At 39.0% G+C, this 24,534-nt stretch overlaps 1 protein-coding gene across 1 annotated transcript; it reads right to left on the reverse strand.

Annotated features, from left to right (window-relative positions):
- Positions 1–18,924: 18,924 nt before the first annotated feature.
- On the reverse strand, positions 18,925–24,123 carry LOC104213717 (protein SMAX1-LIKE 4). The gene is made up of 3 exons (XM_009763254.2): positions 22,793–24,123; positions 21,280–21,535; positions 18,925–20,637 (listed from the first exon to the last, which is right to left on the reverse strand). Exons 1-3 carry the CDS (start codon positions 24,097–24,099, stop codon positions 19,036–19,038), a joined length of 3,165 nt encoding a protein of 1,054 aa, XP_009761556.1. The 5' UTR covers positions 24,100–24,123; the 3' UTR covers positions 18,925–19,035.
- Between the last annotated feature and the right edge of the window lie 411 nt (positions 24,124–24,534).

The raw sequence follows: 24,534 nt of genomic DNA on the forward strand, positions 1-24,534 counted from the left end.
GAGCTGGTGGCTATCTTCGGCCCCGCGACCGCACTTGCTATGTAGTCCCTATGCCAGGTTGTGATTCCTTTGAGAGGCATTAGACCGAATTGGTCCGAGCCATTTGACATCCCTAGTTTTGCCTACGGCGAACACGATGTTTTGTATAGCGATGTGGAAATTATATTCTAACGGGCGAGGTGCCCTTGCCGGCCATGCGTCCTCGTCGAATCTGGCTTTGTTAACGATTCCTCGAGGATGTTGTCCTCGGGCCATTCTTCGATCGTTGTGAGGTAGATTGCATCTCGGGGTGTTCCTCCTATTTGCGGCGCACGGGCGATTCCTCCCCTCTATTTGGAATTAGTTTCTTTGCCAGGAGCCTGTTTGGGTAAGCTGAGCCCGAAGAGGCTCCCGAATGGTCATCCATGACCCTGATTTGTGACTGATGCCGAGTACGGGCATCCGACCAGGTCTTAGCGGGGTACCTGATCAAGTTTTGTTTGAACTGCTCTGAAATCGTCGGGCTTGGTTTGTTTAGGCTTTGAGTGAAGGCTTGTATTGCTCAGTCATCCGGGATTGGGGGTAATCTCGTCGTTCCATCAGGAATGAGGTGCAAATTCTCGTGGCATTTCATCCTCCCTTTGTTCGGTCCTGGACGTGTTGGGCTCTCCTGTCGTTGCTTCGATGGCATTAGCGTGTGTCTTTATGGAGGAATCTGCCGGTATGGTAAGCGAGTTTATGGGGTCGGGCGCTAGGTTATCACGCTACATCATGGTTTCTTTTGAGAGTGTTTCCCCAAACCACTTCAATAAGACGGGCTCAATCTCATCATCTTTTGGGTCGTTGCCTTGTCCCGCGCACGTATAGGCAGTGATGTGCTCGTTGGGATCTAAGGTCCCGTTATACTTAGGGAGTTCTGGCATTCGGGACTTCTTTGAAATGAGTTTCGGGGTCTCTTCCTCGGGGAACGGCCATTGCACGAACTTCCATGAACCTAATTCGATCTTTTTGGGGAGATCCCCAAGTATCTTTGCTATGGCAGGGTTGGCTACCGATCCATTATTGTTTGATATCTTAGGTACTTGTTCGGCGGGGGGAGCTGTTTCCGACGCTACTGTACTAGGAGTCTTCGAATGGCTTTGTAGCCGAGCGATGGCCAATTGTTGTGCCTGCAACATTTCAAAAATAACATGAAGACCAACTTCCTATTCTTTCCGGGCTAGGGTCTTTTGGGCTTTCTGTTGGTCGCAATAAACGTTAAGAGTGGCCTCGAGCTAATAAGAACGAGCAAGTTAGAGAGAAGAGAGAGAGAGAGATTATTGATCTTGTGGAGAATAGTTGGAGCAACATCATCCCCTACAAAGTAGTAAGGGTTCCCTTTATATAGGACGGGAACCCAGATATATAGGACAACATGCGTTAATTATAAAGAATGGAGATGGGACGACTAGACGTGACGCTTTGGCATAGGCCCTGGATAGGCTAGCTTTGTCAGACTTAGCCATGTGCCTTGGGAACTTCCCTTTCTGCTCTAGCCCCGATCTTTGTCTTTTTTGAGTCGGGCCCCGACGAGCCCCGATGGAGGGGACTCGGTAGCAGCTCCACGTCCTCAGGGTCTCGAGGTATTCTTCCAAAGTGTCTTGATAGCGAGAAATCAAGTCCTATGATTTCGCCGCATACAAAGGTAATATGAGTGTGCTAGTGTATAGTATGTAGTTTGATTCTTTAGCAAGGTATGCTTCCCATATGGTGGCCGAGATGAGTGATAGGGTGCATCTGTTCGTGAACAGGTTGGGACCACATCTGATAAATTAGTGCACGACAGCCTCCTAGGGGGAGGACATGGATATTTCCCGTATTCAGGCTTATGCCCAGACCCTAGAGGATCCTAAGCGCTAGCAGAGGGCAGATATGGAGCAGGATAGGGGCCTTCACAAGAGGGCGAGATTTGCAGAGTATTCTGATGACTTCAGAGGAAGTGTCAGGCCCCAATCTTCAAGGAGTTCGGCACCACCTATAGCTAGTGCTCCTCCATAGTTTCAGAGGCCTCGATATGATCGATTTACCTATTCTGGTCCAGGTCAGAGTTAGCATGCATCAGGCTCGCAATATCATAGGGAAACTAGTCAGACGAGACCCCCAACACCACGTTGTGATTAGTGCGGCAAGGCCCACTTTGGACTATGCCGTCGAGGTTCTAATGTGTGCTATTCTTGCGGACAACCTGGCCATATGATGCAGAATTGTCCTAACATAGGAGGTAGTGGTATGGCTCAGCCGACTGGATCTATGTCTGGTTCTTCCTCATCAGTTTGACCTCCAGCACGAGGTTTTCAGCAATCGACATGTCGTGGTAGTGGTATAGGTGCAGTGTCGAGTTCGAGTGGTGCTCAAAATCGAACCTATGCTCTAGTAGGTCGACAAGATCTCAAGTCATCTCCAGATGTTGTTACAGGTATACTGTCTATGTTTTCTTACGATGTGTATGCGCTGATTGATCCGGGATCTACATTATCATATGTTACACCTTTTGTGGCTAATAAGTTTGGCATTGAACCTGAATTGATAATTAAACCCCTTGTGGTATCCACTCTAATAGGATATCCTATGATTGCTAAAAGGGTATAAATAGGTTGCATTGTGATGATTTGTAGTCGTCAAACCTCGGCAAATTTATTTGAGTTAGAAATAATTGATTTCGATGTGATAATGGGAATGGATTAGTTGGCCTCATGCTATGCAAATGTTGACTGTCGTACGAAGATGGTTAGGTTTCAGTTTCCTATTGAACCCGTCATTGAATGGAAGGGGAACATTGTTACACCGAATGGTAGGTTTATTTCTTATCTTAAGGCAAGGAAAATGATCTCAAAAGGTTACATTTATCATCTCGTTCACGTTAAGGATGCGGAGACGAAACTGCCTACTCTACAATCAATCCCCGTGGTCAATGAATTTCCATATGTTTTCCCAGATGAACTCCCAGGCCTTCCTCCTGAAAGGGAGATTGAGTTTAGCATTGATCTGTTGCCTGACACTCAACCGATATCTATCCCTCCATACAGAATGGCCCCGGCAGAGTTGCGAGACTTCAAGGTGCAGTTGAAGGACTTGCTGGATAAGGGCTTTATTAGGCCTAGCACTCCATCTTGGGGTGCGCCAGTTTTGTTCGTGCAGAAGAAAGACGGGTCGTTAAGGATGTGTATCAATTATCGACAGTTGAATAAGTTTTCTATACAGAACAAGTATCCACTTCCAAGGATTGACGACCTGTTTGACCAACTCCAGGGTGCCAAGTATTTCTCCAAAATTGACTTACGTTCAGGGTATCATCAGGTGAGAGTTAAGGAGAAGGATATTCCAAAGACGACATTCTGGACAAGATATGGGCACTTTGAGTTCGTGGTGATGTCGTTCGGGCTAACAAATGCCCCAGTAGCTTTTATGGATCTCATGAATACTGTATCCAGGCCCTATCTTGATGTGTTCGTGATTGTATTCATTGATAACATTCTGGTGTATTCTCGTTCCGAGGCGGAACATGCGGGCCACTTGCGGATAGTATTACAGATGCTTCAGAATCGTAAATTATATACTAAGCTCTCCAAATGTGAATTCTAGCTGAACTCAATAGCATTCCTTGGCCATGTGATAGTTGACGAGGGTATTAGTGTCGAAACTCAGAAGATCGATGCAGTAAAGAACTGGCCAAGACCTACAACACCATCAGAAGTCCGTAGCTTCCTGGGGCTAGCAGGATATTATAGGCGGTTTGTAGAAGGGTTTTCCTCTATATTAATACCATTGACTAAGTTAACACAGAAAGATACCAAGTTCCAGTAGTCTGATGCTTCTGAAGAATCGATTGACATCCGCACCAGTGCTCACTCTCCCTGAAGGAACAGAAGGTTATGTTGTATATTGTGATGCCTCAGGTATAGGTTTGGGGTGCGTATTGATGCAGCATGGGAAGGTGATTGCTTATGCATCAAGACAATTCAAGAAGCATGAAAAGAATTATCCAACCCATGATTTGGAATTGGCTGCATTAATATATGCTTTGAAGATATGGCGGCACTACTTATATAGCGTCCATGTTGACATCTACACAGATTACTAGAGTTTACAATACATCTTCAAGCAGAAGGAGTTGAATTTAAGGCAGCGTAGGTGGCTTGAATTACGAAAAGATTACGATGTCGAGATATTGTACCATCCTGGTAAAGCCAATGTTGTGGCAGACGCTCTCAGTTATAAGTCAATGGGAAGATTAGTACACATTGAGGTAGGTAGACAGGGGTTGACAAAAGAGCTTCATCGGCTAGCCAATATGAGAATCAGATTGTTAGACTCTGATTACAGAGGTGTTACTGTACAGAATACATCATAATCATCTTTTGTAGCATAGGTAAAAGCACGGCAATATGAAGATCCTATCTTAGTACGATTGAGAGAGATCATTCAGCAGTGTAAAATTATGGCTTTTGAGATCGGAGGAGATGGAGCACTAAGATACCATAAAATTACAGCTTTTGAGATCGGATGAGATGGAGCACTGAGATACCAAGGCCGATTATGTGTGCGTAATATGGCAAGGTTGCGAGAGAAGATTATGAATGAGATTCATCAATCCCGATATTCCATCCATCTCGGCTCGACAAAGATTTATCATGATATCAAGGAGCATTATTGGTGGGATAACATGAAGAAGTCTATTGTAGAATTTGTAGCCCGGTGTCCCAATTGTCAACAAGTAAAGATAGAACATCAGAAACCTGGTTGATTTCTTTAGAATATAGAGATTCTGACCTGGAAATGAGAGGTGATTAATATGGACTTCATTATTGGGTTACCTCACTTTTATCATAAGTTTTACTCCATCTGGGTGATAGTTGATCGACTTACAAAGTGTGCCCATTTTCTGCCAGTTAAGACAACTTACACGGCTGAAGATTATGTGAAGTTATACAAGGAGATTGTTAGGCTTCATGGTGTGCTGGTATCTATTATATCAGATCGATGAGCTCAATTTACGGCTAACTTTTGGAGGTCTTTTCAGAAGAGTTTAGGCATACAAGTGAATTCAGCACTGCATTCCATTCACAAACTGACAAACATGCCGAACGTACCATTCAGAAACTTGAAGATATGCTACGAGCATATGTTCTGGATTTCAAGGGGAATTGGGATGACCATCTACCACTCATAGAATTTGCCTACAATAATAGCAACCATTCTAGTATTAAAATGGATCCGTACGAAACACTGTATGGGAGAAGATGTAGATCACTAGTTAGATGGTTTGAAGTTGGTGAAACAAAATTATATGGGCCAGATTTAATTCACCAAGCCATTGAGAAGGTGAAAGTGATACAAGAACGACGGAAGACAGCGCAAAGCAGGCAAACGACTTATTCCGATGTACGACATCGTGATCTGGAGTTGGAGGTTGGTGATTGGGTTTTATTGAGGATCTCGTCGATGCAGGGTGTTATGCGTTTTGGGAAGAAGGGTAAGTGGAGTCCTCGATATATCGGTCCATATAAAATTCTTTGACGAATTGGACAGGTTGCTTATGAGTTAGAATTGCCATCCAAATTGGAATTTGTCCATCTGATATTCCATGTATATATGTTGAGGAAATGTATTGGAGACCCTTCTCTAGTCGTCCCTATCAAATATGTACATGTTATAGAGGATCATCATATGAAGAAGTGCCAGTGGCTATATTAGATCGACAAGCCCGCAAGCTGAGAACAAAAGATGTAGCTTCCGTCAAAGTATTGTGGAGGAACAAGAATATGGAAGAAATGACATGGGAAACATAAGATGAGATGAAGTCTAAATACCCTTACCTTTTCCAGAATAAAGATAACGAGGATGCTAGGGGAACGCAGGATACATGAGAAGGTGAAACAACTCTATGAGGTAAGCAATAGCTTGAGAATACTCTTCCTTAATACAAATGGTGATATGCAGATAATGTACATATCCATTATGCTTTATATAACCTTGTGAGGCCATACGTTGGACTTAAATGTATGAAAGTTTGACTAGTGACCATTTTATAGGGGAAAATCGTCGGGAAATTTCCGTTGGAATCCACGATGATTTGGACTCCCCATAAACCCTTACATTCGAGGACGAATGTTCCTAAGGAGGAGGGTGTTACAACCCATATTCACGTACGTTAGTTTATGCAGTAAGTTAGTCAACGTAAATCCAAGAAGAGATTATCTTTGAGATGATAAGAAGTTAATCCTATTGGTCTTAAATGTTACAAAGGTGTATAAGGGTGGTTAACAAGTATTAGAAGTTAAACGAATTAAGGATGTTGTCAGCCGTATTTTCGGGTAAACCTAGAGGTACTTAATACACTCAAGAGGTTGTGTTTTAAGGTATTTGAATCAAATAATATCCGTATCATAAGTCTTGAGGTCAAACGAGTTATGAAACAAAAGTCGACAAAAGTTGTCGCAACTTAGATTCATAATTTTACTTAAACATTAGGTCAAATGTTACTACACTTTTCTCCCAATTTAATTGGAATTATGGGGTGATATACCCACAAAATTGAATATCAATGAGTCTTGTTTCCAAATCATTAAACCGTTTGTCGATATCATCTCGGAGTAGAGAGATATTCGCATTTTCGCAAGGCTGCGCCAAACACCTCTCTATGGGGCCCACTTAGGCGGTTTAAGATATTTGGATATATATATGATGCCTCCAACCCATTTTAAGTCATTATTTTCAGTATATTCAGACCTTAGAACCCTAGAAACACCCTCTTAAGGTTCCCTCAAGATTCAAGATCCAAACAAAGGGCAAACAACACAAAACAAGTGTCGGGAATCCCGTGGCGCTAGTAAGTTTTTTGTTCTTCTTGTTGTTGCTCATTTTTGTGTTGTTTCAGCTCATGTGAGAGGTTTTTTTAAGGGTATTATGTTCTGTAAATGCTCCATCAAATTTTTAATATCAAACCCTAGGTGATTTCAAGTCTTCTAAAGTGATTCTAGTGCCGAAAACCCCTAATTGATTGCTAGTTTCGCTTCCTTGTTGTTGTGGCAGCATTGGAGGATATTTCGTGGTCAATTAAGGTCAAATTGGAGTTGTTCTTTAAGTCTAAAAGTAAGGAACCTCTTACTCTACATGTATTTAAGATTATCCAAGTTGCGGCTAAGTCATTGAAGCTAGAACTTGTGAAATATATATTGAAAGGCTTGGTAGTAATGTTATCGGTTGGTGGACTATTTTGGGATACTCAATATGATTAATATTGATGTTATTTGGGCTGTTTGGTGATTCTTTTCACTTTTGGTAAGTCATATAAATAGGGGAGGTGTTGTCCATTTAATCGTAAAATAGGTTGTGGTCGGTACATAATAGTTACGACGCTTAAACGTTAACGATAGTGTCATTTTTCCTATTGTAGACTAAGGAGTCATGAAATTTGCATAGCTTGAGGTTGGGTAGTATATACAAGGTATGTGAGTATATCTCTTTCCTTCTTTTGCACGACTCTGATTGTACATATTGTAATGAACGAGCTTTCAAAGATACTCTACTCTTAGAAGCTAGCAGTACTTACATTGTTTCCCCTTTTTTGGAATGATTGATGTTGATGTTTCTTTTCTTATTCTTATGTTATCAATGTTATTGGTACTTCCTGATTCTTATAAGGTTCACGGTGAAGAGTTAGTCCTAATAACGTGTAAAGAGGATATTGACCTTACATCACTCCGAAAGGTTTAGAACGTGATTCCATGAGTCGAGCATGCATTGAAAATATGTATCTATTTTACTCTACCGAGTCGCGCTATAGTCGGCTGGGTACGGCACCTATTGTGCAACCACTAATCAGTTGGGTTTTACCGAGCTCCACGTGGCCGGATACGATTCTACCAAGCCTTATGATGGTCGGGTACATTTTTTTTTAGCCTATTACAGCCGGGTATGATATGATGATGATGATGCCCACAGAGGCATATGTTTTAAAATTTTGTGTATATATATGTATGTATCATGCATTTCATGTTGTTTTAAAAGTTTATGTATATATATGTATGTATCATGCATTTCATGTCAGTAGCCCTTAGAGATACCCAGATGTTACAGGTTGTATATTCTCTATCCCTATTTACAGTATTGTTCATACTTATGCTTTTCTTCCTTACATACTCAGTACTTTATTCATACTGAAGTCCTTTTTATTTGTGGAAGTTGCATGTCGTGTTGCAGGTCCTGATAGACGGGTAGATGCAGCACCTCTACCATAGTAGGCTACCCAATTCAGTGGTTATTGGCGAGATCTCTTCCCCAGACTTGTCATGGTCTCGGTATGCATTTTTGTTATAGACATTATGGGTATGTCGAGGCCCTATTTTGGCAATGTTGTAGAACTTATGTTCCTTTAGAGGCTCATAGACAAGTGTCGACTTATGTATAGTTTGGTATGCCTTGTTGACTGATTTTTGTTGTATAGTCTTTCATGGTAGCGTGGTAGCTCATACCATATATGTAGTCTCTTGATTGTCTAGTCATCCCATGTTATGTATGTTCATGCCATCATCTTTCATTGTTGGTTGTCCATGATTCTTGTCTACTATTATATTGATCTCGTCGGCCCTAAAATATAATAAAGAAGGTTAGATAAAATGTACATTGGTGCTCGGCAAGTATGTCAGGTGCTAGTCATGGCCCTCTGGTTTGGGTCATGACAATAATTGCAAGGAAAAATACTTCTCTTTACTTTTGAGAAAAATTATTACTCATGCGTACATCTTTTGAGCCAGGCTCGAACAACCTATGTGGGTACAGTTCATTCGGCCATTTGGCCCTATCGAGACCCGGTCATTATGAAGTAATTTCCTCGCAACAAAGTTAGCAGCCAAAGGCAATGCCTCTCAGTATTCGAGGTTTATTGTAGGGAACCTCAGATGCTGTCTTTAACACTGATTCGTAGTCGGCCTTCAATTATAAGTTAGCACGATCCGATATTGCCTCATTGAAAACCTTTCCAAAAACCCAACCGGGAAAAAAATGGTTCAAGGAAAAAAGAGTGCAATATGTGATTTAAGATTCAAAGCTTCTTGCCGCTCCTTGTCGTTAACCTGCAAGTGTTAGTCAAAAAATAGAAAGAATTGAAATGGGGTCGTACCTTCATTTGGATTTTGGCTGTTTAATGTGACCTTCCTTAATACCAATTCCCTGTGAACTTTGACCTCGATCATTTCCCCTCTCATTCCGTGTAGAATTTTGCCCAGACCCGCTGTCTCTACAGTCCCCTTTATACGGTTGATATCGATTTCTTTTTTACCTCGGTTTTTGGTTGATATCTCTATTGATTCTATCCATGGGCCTATTAGGTTAAACGCACCCAGAAGGATCCCCCAGTTGATCATCCTCGACCCTGATCTTCGATTGATACCGATTGCGTACATCGGCCCAAGCAATTGCTAGGTATTCAATCAAATTTGATTCAGCTGCTGGGAAGCCACTGAACTTCGAACGTTAAGACCTGGAGTGAAAGTTTGAATAGCCCAATTGTCGGTGACTGGTGGCAAATCCATTCTCTCAATTTAGAACTTAGATACGAATTCCCTGAGCATCTCGTTATCTCTCTGCCTAACTTTGAGTAGATCCGACTTTCTTGTTGCAAACTTAAAGGCTCTGGCGTGCGCCTTTACAAAGGAATCTGCAAGTATAGCAAATAAATCAATAGAATTAGGTGGTATATTATGGTACCATATCATAGCACCCTTCGATAAAGTCTCCCCGAATTTTTTCAGCAATACAGATTCAATCTCGTCATCTTCCAAGTCATTTCCCTTGATGGCACACGTATATGAGGTGATGTATTTGTTTGGAACTGTCATCCAGTTATACTACGAAATCACGGGCATAAGGAACTTTTTAGGGATTGGCTTCGGAGCCGCACGCGGGGGTAAAGGTTTTTGGACAAACTATTTGGAATCAAGCCCTTTCAATCTCGGTGGTGCCCCGGGATTTAGTCGACCCTAGAGTTATAAGTTTCCACTTTCTTATCATTTTCCTTGATATTCTTCTCCCCTATCTCGATTCTCTTTGTCAGTTCCTCGAGCATCTTTACGATAGTAGGATTGATCTCCGATTCTCCTCCATTCGATATCTTCGGCACCGATTTTGCTCTACAAACAATTTCTTGTGATGACTCGAGCTCGATCCTGCTTGGAGCACTATTCTAATTTTGGAGTTATGCTATTGCAGCTTGTTGAGTCTGCAACATTTCGAATATCATTCAAAGGCTAATTCTGCCTTCTCCACCACTTTGTATGCTCTGATCGACTGTTCGAGCATCTCTACGGACTCTATTTTCAAGATCGATACCCACATTCCCATTAATGGCAATATGGGAGATAACATCGATTAGGTCCACAATTGGAGCTCCATCGGGGTAGACTGGAGGTACTCCATTTGAACCCACTTGATAATTACTATTTTACGACTAAAGTTATGTACTTCTAAGATTGAACCCGCTTGCATAAAATTCTAGGTCCGCCACTAGGCGTCTTGGAATTGGATCCAGATAAGGGATATCTCCCCTGATTACTCGTTGCTCTCTATCCCCTATCTGGATCAAATTCCAAGCCGCCAGAGATTACATGCCATCAATTAGTGAGGTTCACCTCCGTGCGGCAATAAAGCCTAGCACTTGAATTCATCCTTCCAATACTTAAAATTATTTTTAGACGTTTGGGTCTTAGAATAAATTTAAGCAGCAAAGAAAGTAAGAGGCAGACACGAATTTACAAGAATGTCTTCTCAAGTTGCATTAATATGTGAATACAAGAACACAACAAAGCCAAATCTATATCGAAGAATAAAGAACGCCTTAGTTCCCTGCCTTAGAAAGATTTCCTACCCTTAGGAATACATTTAGACGTTTTTGGCACAATAAAATAACCACAAGACTAAGTCTGTGTTTGGGACTGGCTGTGTGCACGTTTTTATAGTGCATCCTGCCCAATTATACTTAACAACATCTAAACAAAGCAGTTGACAAGCCCCAACCGTTGGGCAAATCTGAATCAACAAAAAGAGACAAGATACAAAACGCACGTGCCAATCATGGCTACAAGTGTGATGACCCAAAAGGTCTTCACTTATTTTAAATGAAATTCTATGTTCTGAGGCCTTAAAAACCTATTTTAGCATCACCTCGATTTGTGTGCGCAGTCTGGGCACGTAACCGGAAAGCCTATATGTGAAAATCTATGAAAAATGATAAATTTTAACTATAAAATGAATTAATTTGACTTCGGTCAATGTTTTGGGTAAACGGACCCGGACCCATGATTTGACGGTCTCGGAGGGTCCGTAGAAAAATATGGGACTTGGGAGTATGCCCGAAATCGAATTCCGAGGTCCCAAGCCCGAGAAATGAATTTTGAAATAAATATTTTTTCTGAAATTGTTTAAAGGATTTTGAAATGAAATTTTATTAGAACATGATGATATTGGGGCCCGTATTTTGGTTCTGTCACCCGGCACAGGTCTTATATATGATTTAAGACGTTTCTGTAGAATTTGGTGAAAAACGGATGTCATTTGACGTGATTCAGACCTAAATTGCAAAAAAAAAGGATGTTTTAAGAAGTTTGAGAAAATTCTTTGATTTTGAGGTTTAATTCGATGTTCATGATGTTATTTTTGCAATTTAATCACATGAATAAGTCCGTAGGATATTTTTGAGGTTGTGTGTATATTTGGTTTGGAGTCCCGAGGGCTCGGGTGAGTTTTGGATAGGTGTCGTAGTGTTTTAGACTTGGAAAAATCTAGTTTTCTGCCGTTTCTAGTGTTCAGTGATTTTGTACTATGCGATCGCATAGAGTAAACCTCAGGGGTCCTGTTTTGTGCTATACGATCGCATAGGTCCTTCCGCGATCGCGTAGAGTAAATTTCCGGAAGATCACAATTTGTTCTATGCGATCGCATTCATTCTTACGCGATCGCAATGTGTTAGCCCCAGCTTTCATTTTCTTATATGTGATCACATGGTATTGTCCGCGATCGCAGTGCTCAGCCACATTTACCTTATGAGATCACAATCCCTTGTCCGCGATCGCATAGACCAAAATTCGCCCAGTTATTTTTAATAGTCCAGAACAGTAGCTATACGGGATTTTCACAAAATTTCACAACTTCTTCTTCTCCACACCTCTTGGGGCGATTTTTGAAGAGCTTCTTCACCATAATCTCTTATGTAAGTAATCTTTAACTTGTTTTCTTCCATTTTCATCAACATCTATTAGATTATAGGCCTAAAAACATGGAATTAAGGGTAGAAAATTGGGGATTTGGGTAGAGTTAGGGCTTTTTGATTATTTGGGAATTTGACCTCGTTTTGGGGTCGGATTTCAAAACAAATTATATATTCGGGCTCGTGAGTGAATGTGTGATTGGGTTTTGGTACGAACCTCGTGTTTTGACCAAGCGGGCTCGGGGTCATTTTTGGATTTTTGGGAAGAATGATTAGAAATCTATAATTAAGTATTGGAATTGGATTGTTTACCATTTATTGATGTTATTAAGTCGATTATGTATAGATACAATTGATTTGGAGCTGAATTCGAAAGGAAAGGCAGTGTTTGAGGCTTGAGTTGTCCGTGGATGTTTGAGGTAAGTGTTCGGTCTAACCTTAGCTTGAGATATTAGGAGTTGTGTCCTATTTGCAATTTGCTTCTTGTCGAGTACGACGTATAGGCATATGACGAGTATCTATGTGTTGGTGTCAAGCATGACCGTGAGTCTTATATTTTGATTTTCATGATTTCGTTGTATTATTCATGCTTTGGTGAAGATTTTTATTTGTTGTGTAAAGTTGTGGAAGAATTGTGACCTATGAATATTGAGGAGCGTTTGGCTCCAGTTGTATAATGAATTATTAAAGTATAAGTAATAATTGAACCTCTAGAGCGTTGGCTCGAGTTGTGTAGTGAGTTGTTAAGAAAAAGAGAAAGAGGAGATATCATTATGTCGCCCCCTTGTCGGGCTATTGTTTAGTTGTGGTTCCCTAGCATTGTGTTCTTAATGGATATTACGGATGCTTAGGTTGATGATTCTTTGTGTTGGGTAAGGATTATGGTTATTCTCGTGGAACAAGTTTGGTTATAGCTGAGGTAGTTAGGTGTTGTAACAAGTTTCGTTATAGTTGTTTCTCTCTTGCCGGGACGTATTACTTATGTTGTCGAATCCCTTGCTGGGATAGGGTAGACCTTATTGACCCCTTGTCGGGACTCTCGTTATAATTGTAAATATTATATATTGATCGGGTTGCAGGTCGCAACAATATTATATATGGATCGGGTTGCACGCTGCAACAATATTATATGTGGATCGGGTTGCACGCTGCAACAATATTATATGTGGATCGGGTTGCACGCCGCAACGATATTATATGTAGATCGGGTTGCACACCGCAACAATATTATATATGGATTGGGTTGCATGCCGCAACAAAGATATGATAAAATGGGAGCGGGTGGTACGCCTACCACAAGATATAGTAAAATGGGAGCAGGTGGTATGCCTACTACGAGATACAAGAAATAGGATCGGGTTGCACGTCTACAACAAGATGTGAAAAGAAAGTGAAATTTGCCTTTATTTTCATTATTCATGTTAGTGGTTGGATTTCGATTCCTTAATAATTCTCTTGATATTCTGTTTTTACCTGTTATTCCCCGAAGCATGTTTCCCCCTCCCATCTTTACTTGTTTACTTTTGCTTTACTTCCCGCTGTATATTATATAACTGCACAAGTTTGTTTGGTGGTCTGGTCCTAGCCTCGTCACTACTTTGCCGAGGTTAGGCTAGGCATTTACCAGCACATCGGGTCGGTTGTGCTAATACTACACTCTATACTCTTTTGTGCAGACCCCAGTGTTGTGGACTTCGGACCGTAGTGAGATTGATGATTCTTGATCATCAGGCGACCCGAGGTAGTCCTGCAGGCGTCCACAAACCTTGGCATCTCCTTCCATCTACTATTCCTATTTCTTTCATGCATTTTCAGAGACAGTGTTGTATTTATTTCTTTCAGACCTTTATTTGTAGTGTTCTTAGACCGTCTGTAAAATTGTGGCACCAGTTCTGGGAAGTCGAGATTCAAGTTGTATTGGGTTCATGTTCTGATAGCTTATTGCTTTTTCTTCCGCTTATGTAAAATTGCGCTGTTTAAATGTTATTATTTCGAAATTATTAATGAATATAAAATGGGTAAAAAGGTAAATTGTGCAAATGATTGGCTTGCCTAGCTCGTATTAGTAGGTGCCATCACGACCCCCGAGGGTGAAAAATTCGGGTCGTGACAACAAGTTAGTTTTACAGCAAAATAACCGCTCAACTGCCCTCATGTGCATTGCACACTTGTGCCTACTGCTCAGCTGCGCCAAAGACTTGCATTATGCCAAGTGTTGGGGCCTGCCTTGATATCCATCTATCGTGCCAAGCTGCCCATATGCCTTGCCAGCCATTTGCATGCCTTGGTGCACATTGCACTGCCCTTGCCTTAGCCATGCCATGTCATGGTCTTTCCTTGTCTTGCTTTGCCCATGCTTTGCTTTGCCTTGCCTTACTCATGCATTTTCCTTGCATATGCATTGGCCCAGCCTTGGCATAACTTTGCCTTTCTATTGTCATGCCAACCCACACGTCCATGTGAAATGTGCCTTGCCTCTATTAAGGTGCATTTTTCAATCCTACATAGTCTGTCATGACGAGGCGCCCATCATGATGTTTCCCCAATGTTTCAGGTTGTGCCAAGGCCATCATAAAAATTCGTGCCACAACTCTGCTGAGTAACCTTGTCAAGGGGCTAACACCTGCCACCTTAATAAGTTCTTTGGGGGGTTTTTGTCTTTTCACCCAAACTCTCTCAATTCACTTAATGCCCTAAAAATACATTTTCAAGACCCTCCTGCCAAATTGCACCATTCATTGTACATATTTGGGAGAAAAAAAGGGACCAAGCAGTTATTGCTCCTATGAAATTTCATATTATATGCATAATGGAGATAAAAATATAGTATTTTAGTACATTTTATTTGTTGATCAGATTTTGGAGTTAAAAGAATTTTTTACTTTTTAAATAGAAGTGCCCAACGATTAAGGAATTTTTAGTTTTATATTGGCTTTGTGCCTTTTGATTTGCTTCTTGCCTTTTGATTTAACACGCAAATTTATATTTTCGATTCTATACTTTGATAACTTAATGTATTGACAAAATTGTTTCTTTTGACGAGTTTAGAAAACACACATTTTTAATAGTGATTCGACAATAGAAGTTTCAAGAAATTGTTATCCATGTGGTAATATTGGGTGCTTTATTAATGGAGATACAGTTATAGGAACTAATATACATTTAATTGAAGAACTTAGAAAAGAGAATGTTATTTATATTGGCATTGGTGATTTGCGAAAAAGAAAAGTGTTTAATAGTGATGATGAGACATATAATTATACATGAATGTTGGGGCTTAATGTTGCTGGACTCTACTTCTCTCCCCAGGATCGCTCCGCTTTATGCCCAAAACTTCAATGCAATCACTTGGATATATGGATTTAACCTACCAACTACAGGATCGGGTGCGAAAATGGTATATGTAGCATGCTGCTGCCTCCTAATAATATGTGTTTATCAATCACCCACTTACAACAAAAATGTATCATGATGAGTATCAAAGCAATCTTGTGAATGTCCAGTTCTCTTGTCTTCTTCGGGTCCTTATTAGAACTCAAAATTAGGTTTCTTCTATATATAAATTATATGTTTCTCTTCCTCAGAGATTGAATTGAAAGGCGACTGAATGTGATAAAAGTTATATGCTTAACACATACAAATCAAATATATTATAAATGTTTTCTCTTATAAAGGCAGGGGTGAGGACCCCATTGCGGCATTAATTAAGGAGTTGGGGGAAATCATGGCCCATTCATTTCATCATCTCAGTCTCTTTTTGTGCAAAGAGGCAGAAAATATTCTCCCTTCTAGCCTCGAGTAGTAGATAGTATATCATTAATAGCGGTGTTATTGATTACTACTCTGGTATGAATATCATTTTCTCTTCACTTAACCCATCAACATCGTTGTGTAAGCTAAAGAATGTTGATGGCTCTACTACTCCCATTGTTGGGAGTGGTACTGTGAAAGAACACTATCTTGTCCTTACCGTTATATTCTGTTTTATATGTTCCGTCATTTATTCTCTTGTTTTTGAGCTCCTTAACAATAAAAAGCCTGAACTCCAGTATAGCTTTCGTCTTTGATTTGTGTCTTTTTCAAGACCCAAAGACGGGGATCTTTGGGAGTCGATGTGAGGACAAGGAGATCTACAAAACATCCTTGAGACTTCTGGTCTTATGTCCTCCACACAAGCATTGAATGCTTTTTCTTATAATAAAGTCGAGTTATGGCATCATAGATTAATGCATCTTCATGTGTCAAAGATGGTCTTAGTTCCTAGTTTATCTAAACCAGGTGTGTCTGAGTTGAAGTCTTATGTATATAAGAGGGCTAAGTATATTCTAAAGTAATATTTCTATAGTGAGAGTCATTGTGGTGCACTATTTGAGTTAGTTCACTCTGATGTATAGAGAGCTGCCCTACTCTTTCTTTATCAGGCGCATATCGGGACTGTAATGCACCGAGCTGTCCTTTTTTGGATTTTTTCTCTTGTTTTACTACTATTTATCAATCAATATCTAAGAATGAGATTAGTTTTATCCTTCCTTTGTATCAAACCACAATTAAAACTCTCGTAGTAATAGTCCACGAACCTCTATAAATTGTGTTAAGAATAAATTAGTCTTATGCAATTAAGCTTACTCCAGATATGGTCAATTTTGACTATGCCAATATAAATGAATGCCACTATTTTAAATGTAAAACCAAGATAAGTGGCATTGCTTGTCCCTGTTGCACCCATTATTTTTAATTCTTCAAACATCTCTACTTCTGTCTTTTTCATTCTCTCTCTCTCCTGCTTAGTGGGCGTCGAAGTACTTTAAAGGGCGCGTAGTGATACTTCTTTATTGAACAGTTAAGCCAACAGTTATATGGCTTTAGTCATAAAGATTTGTTAGGCCTCATGATGAAGATGAGCTGATTGAAGTCTAGAAAAGAAAAACAATGGAGCCCTTGTATATATCTCCCTGCTCCCACAAACCTATAGGTCATAGTCATGTCTTATTCCTGGTCTATGAAATTAATAAAAGGAAAATAAAACATGATCTCAGTTTACACGTGACATCTTTTTTTATTTTTTAGTTTGAGATGTTTCAAAATACTTGACACATTACATCAAAAATATTACTCGCCGTTTCAAATTAGATAAAGCACTTTCATTTTTAGTTTGTTCCAAAATAAATGACAGATTTCTAAAATTGGAAATAATTCAACTTTAAACTCGTCATTTTACCTATTTTATCCTTAACGAAAAGCTTTTATAACCACACAATGTTATGGCCCCATAAAGTTTTTACTCCTTAAGCTTTTAAGCCCACAAATTTCAAAAGTTTTATTCTTGTTTTTTAAATTCCGTGCCGAAGTAGTATTTTATACAACTTTCTTAACTTAAAAAATATTTCAAATTCAATTGACTATTCATATTTTAAATTGTGATATCATATTTTACTAAAATTTAACTACTCAATTTTTAAACCTTGATATGATATTTTCTCTATCAAACGAACATACTTTAATGCCCCTCTATTCATTTTATATGGCATTGTTTCCTTATTACTTCCTCTTTTTTTATTTAGATAAGCTACTTTGATTCGGTACAGAGTATAAGGAAAAAAAAAACTTTTGAAATTTGTGATCTTAAAAGCTAAAGGGGTAAAAGCTTTGTGGGCCATAAAATATTTGTGGTTATAAAAGCTTTTTATTAAGGATAAAATGATTAAAATGAAGAATTTAAAATTGAGTTATTTTCAAATTTAGAAATGTGTTATTTATTTTGGAATAGACGAAAAAGGAAAGTACCTCGTCTAATTTGAAACGAAGGAAGTAGTGTGTTTCAAAGGAATGACATTTTCTATATCTTAAGCCAATTTAATTTTAAATTCTTATTTTACCATAAATGATATTCTCTTATAAATAGAAAAACCTATTAAATATTCAAGTTTCAAAAATTATTGTTTTCTTACACACCGTGGCAACAAACTAATGCCACATAAATTGAAATAAAGGGAATAATTTTTTAAACTAACTTCTCAACTATTGCTTTAATTAATATATACTGTTAAGTGAAATAATAGTACTATATGAGTCAACTTAACATCTCAAACTCCGTGAGCTTTCAAAAAAAGAGGAAGGGGTAGTATTTGTTTCCTTTTTCCTAATTAAGTGCAAACTTCTTCATGCAAATAAACTTTGACACATTTTAACACAAAATATAATCTAAGTATCTAATTAATTCACAACTATTCTTCTCCCTCAATTATTAACTTGACACATTTTAACACTTGAAAAGTTTGAAAAATAGTATTTCAGTTAAAGCATATTGTTTTGTTTTCCATCCAGTGTCCGGTACCCACATTGAGGCCAAATTAAATCTGGATTTACGCCGGAAAGTCCCACTTTTGGGGGGGGGGGGGAGGGGGGGTAAAGCGCTCCATAACAAAGGCGACTCCATATCAGGGACTCAAACTCGAGCCCTCTGGTAAGGATGAAGGAGTACTTACCACTCCACCACAACCCTTTGTTGATCAGTGAAAACATATTTACTAAAAGAGATAGTCATTGTTTTATGTCTACTAATTATTTTTAAGTTGTACACCTTTTGTTCTTTAGTCCATAAATTATAGGTGACTATGCATAGGTTTTCATATGGTATAGATGGTTAGAGATCCATACCATAGAAATTAAAGGGGTTTAAGTGTATATTTTTGGCAACAAAACACTGAAAACAAAGTAGACATTCTATTAAGAAACAAGACTAGCTAGTTACACAAGGACACGTGATAGTGGTGCATAGGCAAGGGAAACCAACATGTTATAGAACGACTACGTACTCAATCCATGATAGAAACTTGAATCCCTCTAGGAAGACCTGAACCTTTGAAGCCATCCTTTAAGCCACTCTCATCTTTACCTCCCACCAAACAAAGCTTGATAATCACATTCTCCTTCTCTTTGAGTTTGTCCATATTGTCAACCATTTGCAAGCTCGTTTGAAAAATGTCTTTTAGCCATTCATCAAACAAGCTGTTGAGAAATGAACCACACCCCTCAAAAACCTTCTCCATCACCATTTCCTCCAAGCAGAAACTGTCTAGTATTTTACTCCCACATACATCCTCCAATGACCTTCTGATCTTGAACATGAACATCTCTCTCATTTGCTTTTCTTGAGATGAATCGCGGTTCAAGACAAGGCGGTTCTTGATGTGGTCGAGAAAGCCAAGTGGTGGATTGTTGTTGTTGTTGCTGTTGTGATGTTGATCATTAGCTGTGTCGCGAGTCAAGTCACTTGAAATGGGGCTAAAATCATCAGTTTTGGCTTCGTTTTCTTCCTCCTCCTCATCGACCTCATCTGCTTTGATGTTGAGGTCAAGGGCGTTTGAGCTCAATTGCCTTGTGAATTCCTTCTTCATTTTCCCATTTTGAGCAGTAATTGAGGAGACATCTTCCATGACATTGTTTCTTGGACTCTTGGTATTGTTAGGCAAAGAAAATTCCCACTCAGCTTTTCTCTTATGATCAATACATACTGATCCAGGATTCACACTTACCAGCAGTTTCATCTGGATAACAGACTCTGTGTAGTACTCTCTTCCATCAGTGAAATTATCACTTGTCCTTGCTAAGATGAACAAATGGCTAGAGCTCCCATTTTCATAGGCATCCATAAGAAATTTGAACAACTCTGAATCAGCAAAATCAACATCCTCCACCAGGACAACAAGCTTTTCATTATTCCTCAAGGTCTTGTTGAGCAATTCTACGTGAGTATTTTCCCTCTTTCTCATGTTTATGCACAGGATCAAGTCAGCAGAACCAAATACAGATTTTGCTATAATTCGAGCCAATCTTTGTTTCCCAATTGAGTCATTCCCCTGAATCAGCAGCCAATTCTTCTGCTTCTTGATTGTGCTGAAATCCATCAATGCATCCAAAATAGTATGCATGTTTTCCATTTGCCATGGCAAATTTTCTTGTAACATTTTGAGCATCTCTTCTACGTTTCGTTCTCCCAAACTCCCGGTGTTAGAAAGCTTTGAATTCCCAAGAGCAAGAGTGATTTTCACTTCTTTCCCTTCCCTGATTTTAAGAGAATCCAAGTTTGGCTCAACTGATTGATTATCTTTAGAATTGCCATTGCTGAAACTGAACTCGATATGGCACGATTGTTGCCTTCTGAACCTTGGCACAGTGCTGGCTCCCTGATTAAGCTTCAAACTTGGAGGATCACAAAATGAAATTGATTTGCACTCTGTGATTATGCTGTTCTGGTTAGGCCACCATGGGTACAGTGAATTGAAGGAGTAATTCTTCCCGGTACTGCTGTTGTATTCATTGCACAAAATTGAACTTATTTGACTTTGATTACTCTTTCCTTGATGAAGATTTTGGCACAAGCTGCTCCACTTTCTTTTCAACTCAGCCAAATCATCCTGACAGTCCCCCATAAAAAAAAAAAGACAACAATAAGATGTTGTATTCAAAGTAATTAAAAAAAAGAAGAAGAAGTAACACTACGTATTTTGTTTTATATAAAAATATTACTATTTAAAGAGTTCAACATGCTTCCCTTAGAGTTCAATTTTTCAAATATTTTCAAATATTTTGTTTATAAATATTTTCTTGAGCTGAGGGTCTTCGAAAACAGCCTCTGTCCCATCGGGGTAGGGGGTAAGGTCTGAGTATACACACCTTCCCTGACCCCACTTGCAGAATTTTACTGGATCGTTTATAAATATTGTTAATTTTTTCAGTTATAAAATTATGATTTAAAATATGTTTTGGTTAATTAGTTTCGATATACATAAACTTGATTTGAAAAATCAGTAAAGCAACATGTGAGTCAATGATATTACTCCCTCCGGTCCAAAATAAGTGATTTTTTGACCTTTTTTTTGTGGTCCAAAATAAGTGATTTTTCCAGATTTCAAGAATGAATTAATTATTTTTTTCCGACTTTGCTCTAGGAGGAGTACGATGGAGTCCTGCTGAGAATTCTGTCATTGTTTGATATGGAGGGAGTATTAAAGTGGAATTATTGTAGGCTAATAGGTGACAATTGTTAGGATCTGTACCTTCTTAGTGGTATCAATGTCATGTGGTTTGAGCCAATCAGGCAATAGGGATGGACCCTTGTCAGAATCCTTAGTGTCACATGTAATAGTAGAATACAATGCAGAAGTTTTCTGCTGGCCACACTTCAACCTAGCTTCTCTTTCATAATTGGAGGTGCATTCTGCACAACAGCTGAGTGCATCTTGTTCCTCCTTGCTAGGAACTGGCTTTTTCTCAAATATTTGTTGAGAAAATGGTATTCTTGGTTCATGAGCACTGCAAAAACAGGGAAATATATAGTTGTTAAATTAACAAACAAGTTTAGCACACTTCAATTTTTCCAGCTATAAGAAGAAAAGAGTTGCTCGGTGCACTAAGCCCCACTATGCGCGGGGTCCGGGGAAGGACCAGACCACAAAAATTTATTGTACGCAGTCTTAGCCTGAGCTATAAGAAGAAAGCAACTAATTTATCTAGAATTAAAACCACATAACTTTTATAGATTAACAATGTAACTAGAATTTTTTTCATTTCAAGTTTACCTAAATATAGTAATTATGCGTAATTGGACAAAATAAGTGATTTTACTAAAACGAAAAAGAAAAGAAGGAATGAACTAAGTGCATGACAAAGTTGTAGTATTTGAATAATGGAGGACTCCATTATAAAAATTAGTGTCACTTCTTTAAGCTGCTTTCCCATATCAAAAAGAAGTCAAAAAGGGAATATAATTCCCTTGAAACCTGAAAAAGGCTACCACCAATACTACAAACATGCTTGGGGACAAAAACCCATATACTGCAACATCACCTGCTAAACACTGAATAAAGGTTGTATTATTTATCGTTTTTTGGTATTTCTTTTCTTTCCTTTTTCCCTTTTTCACCGTATGAGTTAAAACATTGCAGCATATCCAGAAAAAAGAAGAGAAGAAGAATGCAACAAATTCAAAAGATGTCCATTTAACATTTGTCTTCTTAGCATTGCTTTTTGGCAATAGCACGCTCCTTTATCCTGCTAGCTTTGTTTAGCGTTCAGACCATGAAAATTCAATTGAAAGAAAGGACACAAAGCAAAACGCAGACCTTAACGTCTTAACGACAAAGAAAGGACACTAAAAAGAGCTCCAAGAACGAACCAAATGTAGTGCATTCTCAAACTTGAAAAGTACATTGTATAATATACTCCCCTCATTCAATATATATATGACATAGTTTTACTAGGCATGAATATTACAAAAAAGGAAAACTTTTGGAAATTTGTAGTTTTAAATAGGTCATAATGCTTGTATTACCATATACTAAGATTTTTAAAACTTCTGGACTTAAATATGTCATCATATCAAAAAGTTAAAAGTAGAGTTTAAAGTTAACTATTTTCAAATATAGAAATTACACCAATCTTTTTTAAACAGGTTAATAAGGAAATAGTATTAAATAAATTGAAGGTGAGAGAGTATAGTATATGATTATCAAGGAAGAAGCATGTATGAAGAAGACAAAAAAATAAAAATAAAGGGAAATGCTAGCTCACCTTGTACAATTGAGACTCAAGCCAAGACCACCAGATGGAACAGAAATAGCCTGAAGAGACCATTGAATATCAAGAGGAGGTTGTTTCATTTGGCACTTCATATAAGTCTGATAATTTGCTGTAGCCACCAACCAAACCTTTGCATTTGAGCTGCTACTGTTGTAGGAAGAAACTAACCTTCCTATCTCAGCTACAAGATGATCAACTGGACAATAATAATTAACAAAAGTAGTAGAGTAATCTTTGTTAGACATTGATAATCCTCCTCTTTGATCAGCAAGACTGTCAACTGTCCATTTCAAGTCACCTGTGTAGATAATGACTCCTCTTCTACTACTTCCTGTAAGAGATTCCACTTTCCTTTTCAGGTCTGAGATGTTCAGCTCCACTTCCTCTCTTTTCATCAACATGAGTGGTGCTGCTGTGAACTGAAATTTTATGAAGTGTGATCCTTTCAGTTCCTCAGGTACATCTCCTCTCTCCACTTTCCCCATCAGTTCTGCAACAAGCCCTCCTGTGCTGGACGCGCTGTCACCAACTATCACTGCGTTCCTCCTCTTGATGTTGTTACTTCTCAGCAACACATCAATTACCAACTTAATATCTGAAGAATTAGCTGTGTTAGTTTGGATGTACTTGTGAGGAGACAAGAGAAGAGGGTTTTGGGAATTATTCCAAAAACTATTACTAGTAGGGTTCTCAGAATTAGGAGGAGAGCTAGGTGTAGAGTAAATCCCAGCAGGGCTACTATTGTAACACTGAAAGACTGAAGAAACAGAAGAAGCTGATTCCTCTATATTGCTTTTAATTGCAGTGCTAGAGAAACCAGCTTCTCTCATAACCCTACTAACACTAGGGTCATCTAAAATGGACAAAATAAGCTGCTCTAACTCAACCTTAATAGCCAAAAGAGGCTGCTGCTGCTGTTGTTCTATGCAGCCTCTTCTCTGATGAGCTTGTGCTCTTTTAAGTGCAGCAATTAAAGCATTAGACAAACAAGGCTGGCCATGAAGGAGTGGACCAGGACTTGTTGGAAGCCTATTAAGTGCCACATTAAAACATAGCTCAAGAGCTCTACACTGAAGTGGATGATGATGATGAGAAGTGGCTATATGATTTGGTTGAGATTTGAGACAAGCCTTTCTAAGAAGACTGACTCTTGAGGTTAAGAGAATAGCAGCAACATGAAGAGGGGTGACTTGTGCATGGCCCCTTCTCCTGGCCAAGCTTAGAGAGTGCTTCAAAACTGAAGCAGCCTCTGTTGTGAGGGTCTGTTGCACTGCACAATTAGATGCTCCTGTTCGCATAACTTATCCCCAACACCCACCCCCCACACCCCCCCCTTGTATTTCACACCGTAACCTATTTTGAGAACTGAAAATTCACTTTCTTTCTATATACCCCCTCTCCTGCTAACACCACCACCCCCTCTCCTAAAAAATTTCTTTTGTTTCTTGTTACCTCTTCTTCTTCTTGTTAAGAAGAAGTATATATGCTCACAATCTTGGAACTACTAGCTTTGAGCTTTGTTTCTTTTTTTCTTTTCCTTTGGAGTGAAAAAGATAAGAGAAGGCTACAAGGGTTTTAAAGAAGCCAAGACAGATCATATCTTGCTCCAGAGGTTTTAGCTTTTCTTCTTTATTCCTTTATCTAAAGACAGTTTAGTTAGGAATATTATTCTACAAATGCCGTGTGTTCGCGTTTGACTAAACACAAAATTTAAGTAAATATTTTTGAAAATT

Source organism: Nicotiana sylvestris, chromosome 11 (genome assembly GCF_000393655.2).
Source record: "Nicotiana sylvestris chromosome 11, ASM39365v2, whole genome shotgun sequence".
In the NCBI taxonomy this organism is placed as follows: domain Eukaryota; kingdom Viridiplantae; phylum Streptophyta; class Magnoliopsida; order Solanales; family Solanaceae; genus Nicotiana; species Nicotiana sylvestris.

Coding starts and splice junctions, on each gene's coding strand:
- LOC104213717 (XM_009763254.2), bottom strand. CDS start 24,099: ATGCGAACAGGAGCATCTAATTGTGCAGTGCAACAGACCCTCACAACA. Junction 21,536..22,792: donor TTGAGTCTCAATTGTACAAG/GTGAGCTAGCAT, acceptor CTGTTTTTGCAG/TGCTCATGAACCAAGAATAC. Junction 20,638..21,279: donor ACATTGATACCACTAAGAAG/GTACAGATCCTA, acceptor GGGGACTGTCAG/GATGATTTGGCTGAGTTGAA.